Source organism: Monopterus albus, unplaced genomic scaffold (genome assembly GCF_001952655.1).
Source record: "Monopterus albus unplaced genomic scaffold, M_albus_1.0 scaffold212.1, whole genome shotgun sequence".
Lineage (NCBI taxonomy): Eukaryota > Metazoa > Chordata > Actinopteri > Synbranchiformes > Synbranchidae > Monopterus > Monopterus albus.
In genome coordinates, this window is record NW_018128092.1 from 797,053 (window position 1) to 807,870 (window position 10,818).

At 42.2% G+C, this 10,818-nt stretch overlaps 1 protein-coding gene across 2 annotated transcripts in view; it reads right to left on the bottom strand.

Annotated features, from left to right (window-relative positions):
- LOC109971015 (6-phosphofructo-2-kinase/fructose-2,6-bisphosphatase-like) overlaps positions 1 to 6,318 on the bottom strand; it is an 11,480-nt gene extending 5,162 nt beyond the window's left edge. Inside the window, exons 1-13 of one of the 2 annotated variants that reach the window (XM_020619004.1) lie at positions 6,232 to 6,318; positions 3,954 to 4,079; positions 3,712 to 3,808; positions 3,492 to 3,558; positions 2,805 to 2,879; positions 2,605 to 2,661; positions 2,391 to 2,512; positions 2,086 to 2,293; positions 1,828 to 1,974; positions 1,523 to 1,627; positions 992 to 1,121; positions 805 to 867; positions 657 to 721 (exon numbers count right to left, since the gene is read on the bottom strand). In XM_020619004.1, the coding sequence (XP_020474660.1) occupies positions 657 to 721; positions 805 to 867; positions 992 to 1,121; positions 1,523 to 1,627; positions 1,828 to 1,974; positions 2,086 to 2,293; positions 2,391 to 2,512; positions 2,605 to 2,661; positions 2,805 to 2,879; positions 3,492 to 3,558; positions 3,712 to 3,808; positions 3,954 to 4,079; positions 6,232 to 6,280 (1,311 nt within the window). In that variant the 5' untranslated portion in view covers positions 6,281 to 6,318. Of the gene's footprint in view, positions 1 to 656; positions 722 to 804; positions 868 to 991; positions 1,122 to 1,522; positions 1,628 to 1,827; positions 1,975 to 2,085; positions 2,294 to 2,390; positions 2,513 to 2,604; positions 2,662 to 2,804; positions 2,880 to 3,491; positions 3,559 to 3,711; positions 3,809 to 3,953; positions 4,080 to 6,231 lie in introns of those variants that run through there. The other variant, XM_020619005.1, reaches the window with a different exon arrangement.
- Positions 6,319 to 10,818: the final 4,500 nt, after the last annotated feature.

Genomic DNA, 10,818 nt, shown 5'->3' on the forward strand with positions numbered 1-10,818 from the left:
ATCCACATACACGTACTGGAAGCGGTGCAGCCGAGAGAAATACTACGAAATGAAGAGAACAGACTGTTGGGAATAAATTAATACAATTTCATGGACCAAATATTAGAATTTCGGTTGTAAATGTAGGTCAGTGCTTCTAATAGTGTTTAGGCCAGCAGAGAAGGCCTTGCTGGCCCTAACAGCCCGCCACTGCAAATGAACGCAAATATCTGATGCATGCATGATATAAAACACAACCAGTTTGACCCTATATCTGTTTTATAGCACCAGAAAAATGTTAGTTGTATTTAAGGCAACAATTTGTCATTGTTTTTTATTTATTAATATTGACAAGCATCACATTTAGACTCTGACAGTGGTGGCTAATTAGAGCCAGGGGGTGGCGGGAGCCTGGCCACCCCCTGGCTCTGCCCATGAGTGTAAGTGGCAAAAATGTCAGCAGATGATGTTAATTATACAACATTTACAGTATATTAATGTTCCCTAACTTCAGCTAACATTAGCTAACAGAGGTCATACCAGACAAGTGAGGCTATAGCAGCAAATACTTTAGGTGTGTGGAACTGAGCGAGGCCACTATGCATATCAGTACACACAAATTACAAAACATCAGAAATATACAAGTATTTTTTAAATGTGTGCTTATGGAAACTTACCTTTGGCTTCTCTCTGTGTGTGTCGACTGCTTCAATGTTAAGGTAAAATGACTCAACTGTACATCCTACAATCGCAAAGAAAAGCAGACTGTCAGGAAAAGATCAACAGACATTGGAGAGGTTGTATTCTCAAACACTTACCACCTACCATAAGCGATTGGTGTGAGTTTAAGTATCGTGTGAAGGGGGCACCTTAGATAAGGCAGCTCTTCTACAGTGGAAGGAAAATAAGATTTTTGAGAGTCTTTGTGGTATTACAGCATCACATACTGTTGTGTCAAGGTGTCACTAAAGAAGCCAGTCCATGCACTGGTGGAGCTTGGTTCTCTTTGTACCTGCAGGTTTGTCTAAAAAGTAGGCGAGAAGGCAGCGCATCACAGCTTGGTGGCAGATAACCAGAACGTTTTCCTGCCGTTCCAGCTCCATAATGACCGGCTCTAGACGATGGACGAGGTCCTCATAGGACTGGACAGGAGACAAACCTTTTTAATAATTAATACTGTATGTCTGGCAGAATAAATCTGGGAGGAGGAAGTGATCCTTGAGCAGGACTATTAAGAAATTGTTTAACATTTTGAGAAATAGGCTTATTTTTCTTTCTTAGGGACACTTTGAAATCATTTTTACTTTAATATTTTAAGGAGAGATTTGAGAGTGAAATCACATCTTCTGTGTTTGTCCTTTGACTCATAAAACTGATCCAGAGGAGCTGCTCAGTCACACTGTGGTTATACTGGGCAGATTCCAGGTGTGAGTGTGTGTGTAACTGTTTCAGTGTGACTAGTGTGTCCCAGTAAACCTCCCAGTGCCACTTTCCTGGCGAAACAAAGGCTTAAAAAGTAAAGGCACAGTAAGGATGTGCTCACCTCTCCCTTGGGATAGCGATAACGGTACTTGTCTTGGTCTCTCAGTGCAAACTCTTCTGGGAAATTTGCCTGAATCTCCTCATAGGTGAGCTCCTCACATACACCCTTAGTGAGAAAAAGTAGCAACAGGGCGTTGTCACAATACTTTTTAGTGTGTAAAACCCTGAAATGCACAACTGCTAATTCAATTTACCCTGAACACACAGATGCAACGTGAAAATATCTTCCAGACATAAAAATAGCTTTATATGCCGCTTTGTCTGTGAAATGAAATTTTGTTTTAAGTTGGACTTTATAAAACTCACAGCGTCTATCTCATTGAGGGCCTTCCACTGTTCATACTGGACTCCCAGAGCCTCTGCAGTCTGGATGGTCCTCTTCATGTGACTTGTCCACACCCTCAGGTCAAGGATATTCTGCTCTCTGAGGAAGGTCGCCATGGCGTTCGCATACTGGAGAGAATGAAGGGTCATTTGGAAAATGAAGTTACTGTTAATTGTTGTACAGTTTGCATAAGAGGATTGAACTCCATGAACTCTACCATGAGATTTCAGTCTGCTCACATTGTGTCCTCCAGTGGACAGACTTGAATCTCCACCAATGCGACCTAAAAGGTTGAGTTCACTCTCTCCGTGGCGGCTGAGATAGATGGATCTTGGTGTGACGTGGATGTTCATGAGGTAGTAAACTATCCTGCTCTGAATGTGGTCCTGGACCTGGTTCACCAAGTATCTACTGCCCACATCAAAGATCTTGATGTAGGAAAGATTCCTGTTAAGAGCAGTGAAAAAAACTAATAAACTTTAAAACAAAGTTTTCCTTTTCCCAATTTTGTTATAATATGAAGAGCAGCATCATGGTGAAGTACCTGTCTTTGTCATCATCTATAGGCATGTAACTGAGCCTGTAACACTCAATGCGCTGGTTGAAGTCTTCCATGGCTTCATCTATGTCACGATCCACATAATCTGGACTCCCAAATTTTACTTGCTGAAAAGGAAAAACTCTTTTGGAATTCCACTGAAAAACCCACATCCCAGCCCAAACATCCCCCCAGCAGACAGTTTGAAGGTGCTGCCCACCTTGATATTTTCTGTAATGATGTTGGGGTCATCACAGATTGATTCCACAAAGAACACCTGCATAAGATTTCATTCAAAGGTTTGTACAGACATGAGAGTACTGAGTGTTTCATGTAACTCTCAACAAGACAGAGCTTATTTCCAAAAAAGCTGAACTGTTCCTTTAAACATCACTGCGTCCATTCCACACCTGTACTTACTTTATAGCCCATCTCCTTTGCAAAACTCAGAATGACCGCCCTCCTCTCCCTGGTGGTGTTGGTAGCATCAAACACCTGAATGGGGCAGCGCACAGGTGCTATCAACAATACACACATTTGGAAATAAAGTACATTCAGTGTATTCATGATGCCTGATCAATCAAACATCTGGATTCTTAGACAACATATTATGTCTAACACATTTTAATACAACATCAACCTATATATATGCACACAACTGAGGATCATGGTATGTAGGACAGTATGTAAAATCAAAGTTAAAACTGAAAATAATGACATGTAACTCATCTGTGTTCTGTATTATATCAAAAAACAACTCATAGTTTGATGTTATACCTCATCGATTTTATTCTTTGTTCAAAATAAACCCTCACTTCGATTCTGATGCCTGCAACACATTCCAGAAAAAGTTGGAACTGCTGCATTTCATCGCTGGTCACCCATTATCTCTACTATACGCTTATTCCTGAATACGGTCACGGGCTAAGGTCCCACTGAGTCACAGACCACTTTATGCTGTTTTTATAGGCTGAGCAGCTCCGCTAATGACTGGCAACCTGATCTTCGTGTGTAAGCGAAGGATAAGTAAACCCCAGTTGCAGAATAAAACAAACATGCAATCAGTATTGTGATTAGCAGGACAGTCTCAGTTGTCCTCTTACTCACGGCTACTTGTCCCTGTTCCTTTGCGAAGTAGGCAGTGACATCCCTAAGGGCGGCTGCTGCACAGGCCCTGAAAGAAAAGTTATACTCAGACAGGTAAAGGAGTAAGAACTCAAAATACAGTTTAACTGAATAATGAATGACATGGAAATGACAAAAGGGATTACACATATAAAGCCCATGAGTCACCACTGACTTATCAAACTATTTGTAGAGTCCTTACTTGCGGATCCTCATGGCCTCCTTATTATCAGGCTTAAAGAATTCAAAGTTCTTATAGATCTTGACAGCCTCCCTTCGGTACTGGCCCACATTAAACACTGGTGGAAACAGGGAAACAGAAGAAAACTCATAGAAGTGACAGTATGATTAACCCTTGCTGTAGTTAACACTGAAACACTCAACTCCTTGTCTCTTTCACACATTTCTATGATCAGGATTCAAGGATTCACTTTGAAAACGGACCCTTAGTAGGAACGCCGATCCAGTTCAGGTAGCGGGTGAGCTTCTTGGAGATGTATGTCTTCCCTCTGGCTGGCAGTCCCACCATCACAATCAGTGTAGGAGAATTACAGAACTGAGGCACCGAAGCTAAGTTGAAGACAAACACACAATAACAAAACTAAATTGTTGTTCCTGTATGTTTCACGTTTCATTCAGTAGAGCATGGACTTGGCAAATGCAATCCAGAGGCATGTACAACTCCCATAGGCTCTGTGCTGCAGGATATATGTTGTGTGTGTGTGTCGCTGCCAAGGTAGGTGAGAGACGATGAGGCCCATGGTGCAGCTAAATGTCTATAAACCAGTGTCCCTTGACTTATCTGCCTGCCTGGCTTTGACACAATAAATGGTCTAACCAACCAAACACAAGGAAAAAATGCACATAAAGTAAAATTAAGAAACAAAATAATCATTGGAAAATAGTCAAATACACCCTTTAAAAAGTGATGTTTATCAACCAGAGGCTTCTCCTGGTCCGGCAGCCACATTTTGGAAACAACAGCAACAATGGACCACAGCACATGTCTGACAATCACATGAACAAAGCACTAATCTAATCCACTCTTAATCCAGGTGAATTGAAATATCTTCCCTGCAGGCCAGCTATACACCACAATGTGTACACAAAACTAACCACCATTTCTTCTGGACACATCTAAAGCCTCAGTTCACATTGTTTCACTACACATTTGTCACAAGCGTCCTCTTGATGGTGAAAGGTAAAAGATCAAGGTCACTCACATCCATCCTATTCTTGTGAATGTGAAATCTCTGGAGGGGATTTATTTAGGTTTGGCACAAATGTCCCCTTGGACTCAAAGACAATGTGACAGAGCTCTGTAGCAGTCCTCTGTAAAAACTGTCTCTAAATGAAGGCAGCAGGTTTTTTTACTGGGACTTATTCAGTAGAATCTTGCATGTCAACATAGTGATACCATTTTGCCAAAAAAATACACTTCATATCTTTTATTGTGTCGTGGCTAGAGTGTGATGCCGGCTAAATTAATTCAGACAAACCATCCCAATTTAAAGGATCATTTAATATTACAATTATTCTGAATAGAGTAGCAGTTGAATAAACAATCTGATAGCTAGGGAAACAGAGAACAGATTCACTCCTCCTGCAATGGAATAGATACAGAGCTCAGCCTTAATTGTCACAAAATCAGTCAGTCAGTCTTTGTCAGTCAGCTGTTGTCACGAGTCAGTCTTTCTGTCACAGTCTCCCCCCGGCCGGGCCCCCAAAAAGTCCACGGTTTACTGTCCCAGTAGCATTCTCTCTCCTCTTTTCTTTCCCTGCTCTAACCCAGCTATTTATCTGCTCGTACTCACACAGCCCTCCATGGCCTGAGCCATGAAGACACGGTCCCATGCCAGCTACCCACACACACCTTCTTCCGAGCATTGTCTAAACTGTCCAGTACATGAACTTCTAGGTCGCATTGACCTGGTGCACATCTCCTTTTTCTCAACCTGAACAGAGCACACAAACAGTTCACATAAGGCTACAGCTACAGTATATCCATTCCCTATCTGAGGAGGAAGTCACTCGGGATGTTGACCCATAGGTTAAACAAGGGGGGACACAGCCCAAGATATTCTTGCCTGCACCCGAAACAGATCAAGCTTCCATACACACTTAGCTCAGCCTTACATCCTTACACAACTATCACAAATAATATCTAAATATGAACTACATACTGTTACCTATGAAACCTTGTGTATTTTTAGCCACTACAATTGAGTTCTTTCAAAGTCTTCATTAGGATGGCATGGTGTGCAGTGGTTAGCACTGTTGCCTCACAGCAAGAGGTTCTGGGTTTGAGCCCTGGCTGACCCAGGGACTTTCTCGTGGAGTTTTCATGTTCTCCCTGTCCCAGCGTGGGTACTCCAGCTTTCTCCCACAGTCCAAACACATTTTCTACTTACAAACAAACAAAGAAAGTGAGACAGATAGAGAAAAGCAACACCTAAGTCCAGTGTTAAACCAGGCTACTCTCTTTATTTCTCATTAATTATATGCTATCAGCTACTAGTGCAGCTGCTTCACACAACTAGGAAGCTACTTCATTGCCACATAAAGTATGGCATTAAATGGCAACACATGACGGCTATTTTTACTTTCATATCCTTGTTGCACTCAATCAGTATGAGCATATCTGCAGCCTGTATCTGTCACATATTAGTAGAAACTTTACTGTGACACACTTCCTGCAGAGGCAGGTCATCAGTGCTCTTACCTGCGCTACACCTGCGCAGCATTGCAGGTTCCAGATGGGGAAGCTCCATTCTGTGCTACCGAGAGAGCAGCTAAACACAGTTGACACAGTCAGCACACTGGGCTGTGTGGTCAGTGGCTTCAGAACCAGTGCTCTTTTTAAAGAAACTAAAGCCCTCTGCCACAATATTCCTCACCCCCTCCAAGCCCTGTCTTTTCACAGCACATGGACATATGATAGCAGCACACTGGGCTTGTCCTTTAATGTTTACCAGGGCCAGAGTTAACAGGGTATACACACAGCGAGGGAGCAGCAGCTCTCAGAGGTGGCTTGTCATAGTGCAAAGGTCACTAAGAAGGTGATTGCTGCTGTGCAGGGAGCTATGGCAAGATTCATGCTTACACAATCTGCATGTGGTGCATGCCTCACTGCTTAATAAACAGCAGTGAAGGAACCGTTGTCAGCCGTGTGGTATCACTCAGGCATGTAATACCCTCTTCAACAAACAGGGGGGGTGTGGTATTTGAGCTCAAAACCCACAGGCCAGACATGACTTAGATGTTGACACAACTTTGAAATTCAGCTCATCTCTCCAACACTAAACACATTTTCTGCTTTGCACCATGTTACAATTTAACATAATACTTTTTGCAGAACACGACGTGCAGTTCTCTATATAACTCACAGAAATCTTCCATAAAGTTCCTCGTTGGCCATTTCAAAACTCTGCTTCTGAATACGACACTCGAGGCATTTGTTCCATCGCAGTCCAGCCATGGAGGACACTGCCTGCGATGTCACTGAGGCACTGTGGCCCAGACCCAGCTAGGCGGCATGATGCAGCCCATGTGTCCCTTCTTGTGAGGTCTCAGGAGTGCCTTGAGGGAATTCCTTCAGATCTAGCACATATGTCCACTTGGACTCAAAGATGAACTGATTAGATTTTGGTGGTCAAAGGTCAAGCTCAGCGACCTCACTTCTGTCCTATACCCATTAACTTGACTGGTTGGTGGTGTGGATGTCTGATCGCAGGTGGGCCGGAGCTCACACCTCCTTGCTGGAATGTGATCTACACCGGGTGTCTGTGTGTGTGTGATGCTAATTTGTATGTTAAACTGACCAGGTGGTCATCTCAGGTTGTGGGCCCCCGGTCTCTGCAGGACATCCCAAGACAAAGCAGAACTTGGAATATGCTAAGTGGGTCTAGGTGTGAGTGCAAAACAAGCCAACTTGTCTTTGTTAAAATGTGAATTGGCTGTCTGGTCACAAAGAGATGCAGACATCTAGTCTCTACACAGAAGTTACAACATTCAAAGTAAGCAGATTCTGCTTCATTACAGCTGTAAGATATATAAGCAAGGGAAACAAATGCATTAAAATAACCAAAGCTCAGTAGTTCTGGACAATCATCAATACAGCTGTAATATGCATAAACAAGTAAGATAAAGTTATGAAAGGTAACTAAAAGGAACTACAGGTATGAGAAGTAACTAAAGCTGATAAAGTAACTAGAGTCTATAAGACTCAAATCTTACACAAGTATATGATATATGGAGCACCATTGGACAGGTAAAGGTCCTTACACTCACAGCTGGATTCCCCTGACCTACACTACAGGCTAGCTGGATGTTTGTGGCCCAATTGCTTATGGGCTGCTACAGTCTGGGGAAAAAGGTCACGTGGACACTATGTTTTGTTGGATTATATTTTGAGTTATCTGATTGATTTAATCTGCTTTTGCTACTCAAGGGACTGTAATGGTAAGTCTTTTGTTAAACACTGCATGCCTGTTAATGCCCTATTTCTGATAAGGAGATGGTAGGATTTAAATTATCTTAGTTAAAAAGAGGACTTATAAAAATATTTGATTATAAGGCTAGTATTTCTAGTAACTAGAAATTGTGAAAAATGTTAGAAATTAACCCAGTTATTTTGTTGGAAGCATGAGAAGTGAAGACAGGAGAGGACTGTTTAAAATCAGCAGGATGTTTACTGGAAGTCTGAGCACAGGTATAACAATACAGCGCTGGGATCAAAGAGACAGAGCTCCCGCAGGAATTCCATTCTCTGAACCACAAGTTACGTTTTAACAATACTTTTAAGTTCTTGGGCTGCTCTGCCCTGGACATTCCACACTTCATAATCCTGTTGATAAGTTTAACAGGTTTTTTGTGAATGTTGGTCCTAGTTTAGGAAGAAGCATTTGTACTGATGATACATCCGTCACTATAAATAATAACACAATTGAAAAGAACATGAGTTCTATGTTCTTGAAGCCCATAGTTGAAAAGGAAATTATAGAGATAGTGAACAAATGTGATAACAAAACATGAAGTGATAGTGATGGTATCACTATGACAACTGTTAAATGGGTAATTAAAGAGATACGCAAACCATTGAAAGATATCACCCAGTTCTTCTAACCAGGAACTCAGAGAGACGAGGCGGACCACTTGGATATATAAAAAATAACCGTGCTGGTTTATTCAAAGGATCACAGGTAAAATTAACATTACACGTCCAGGCATCTTCCACCTCCAAACCTGCGCGCAGGCAGCATGGAGGATAAAAGACCCTGAACCCAAGATCTCTATACAATTTTATCCCTTGGTTGGGCTAGCCCATGCTACACAGGAACGTCAACCGTGACGTCACCTGATATGCCAGCTTCACAGCTGGCCGTAGCAGTAGTCAAAACATGGAGAGAATCAATGTGTGTGTGAGTGATGATCATGTGGTGTGTATCTAAAAACATACAGGACATTCAGGGACATGTCCGAACAGTAAGCCTCGGAAGATATTATGATTAAGATTATGGCTAAACATATTATAATAATAACAATATTCATCCTGCCTGCTGACTTTTTCTATCTGGTTGTCCTTGGGGCCCCCATGCAGCCTGCAGAACTCATGACAATGAACTAAGCATTTAACAGCCTGAGCATAGACAGCCTGTCTCCACTAAACTAATACAACAAATATCTAATCAATATCTATCTGACTAAGAAATTACCTAACAATATTGACTTATACAATTGTTTGTTATGTAAATAACATGTCTGTCTTTTAAGCCGAGAGCTGCCGGAAAAAAATTTGTTGTGTTATGCATAATGACAATAAAGATTCTTGACTAATGTAGAGACTGTTAGTTTAGCTGGCAAATACAATAAACTCCCTACTGCTGTGTTGTATTTCTAATAATAATGGAGAAAATTTTATTTTTGACTCCAAAAGTGCCTCAATCTTCAAACTAAATTACCCAGAAAATAACTTTAAAATATAGTTTAAAAAATCTCAAAACCAAGACACAGGTGTATCATCCAATTAGTCTGGCAGAGATCATAGTCCCCTGTTTGGGTTGTCTGAGGAGATGAGATGCATACCATGTTACCTATCCACACACACACACACCCTCCAACCCCTGAGTGCTCACAAGTGTGAGACGTGAGGAGTGGTGGTGAGGTGAGAAGTGGAAACGTGTGGGGGAACCCCTACTGGGCACAGAGACAGATGCCCCCACCCCACAAACATACAACCACACACACATATTAGACATAGCCCTGCAGCCCCACCTTTGACACTAAGCTTCCACAAACAGGGAACTCTGGCTCATCCCCTCTAACACAGACTGGCAGGTGAAGCTAAGCGCTCTCTCTTTTCTCCTCAACTCCTCTCCCTTTCTGTCTGTCTTCTTGCCCTTCTCCACCTCTATGTGTGTGTTTCTATCTTTCACTCACGTTATCTTCTATTTCTGTTTTCCTACCTCCATCTGTTTTTTCTCTAACCCCCTCCTCTCCTTTCCTTTTCTCTCTCCTCTCCTCTCTCCCCCTCAGAGGCTGCAGGCTGGGGTTGAACTCATCTGTCAGGATCAGAAAGGGGCTGGAGTGATGGGAGACTCCTGTTTCACCAAGATAAACAGCCAGCTCAGATCAAAATACCCTCCCTTAAACACACACACACTCATACATGCACACTTACTTGCATGTGTAAAGACACACACGCAGAGCGAGTGATCCATCTCACACAACGTGATGTCAGATTGACGGTGTTAGCTCCTTGTCATCTTAGAGAAGGTGCAGCATCCAAATTCAGGAGGCACCTGGTTATTTACAAAGTTAATCATGGAAAACTCTGCTAAACTTGGCTAGACAACTCAGGCTGCTTGTGATTGACAGTGACCGAGCAAAGATGTCGATATAAATCGTTAGAAGACAAGAACATATTTTTGGACGAGGCATAGAGACATCTGTATTCGCTTTGACTGATCTGTTGAGAGCAGCTGAATATCTAAAAAAACTAACTTCCTTCTCTCTTTTTTTATTGCAGACGATAGCTACTTCAACACTTGCCAAGATGACAACAGTTGCCCAAATGTTCTATTTGATGTTTTGAGCCTCAAGAGCAAGTGGGAAAGAAGGAGTGATACAGAGGAAGAGAAACTTAGAAAAAACTGATAATAAATTGCAATTGGGGGAAAGGGGGAGACTGAAAGCAAATGAGAATGAGAGGAGTGGAAAAGAACATTAGCTTGAGAGGTGCCAAGTTCACTATCTACCACCTTGAAGTGTGTGAAGTGCCGGGTGTTGTACGGGGTAGGGGTGGGGTGGG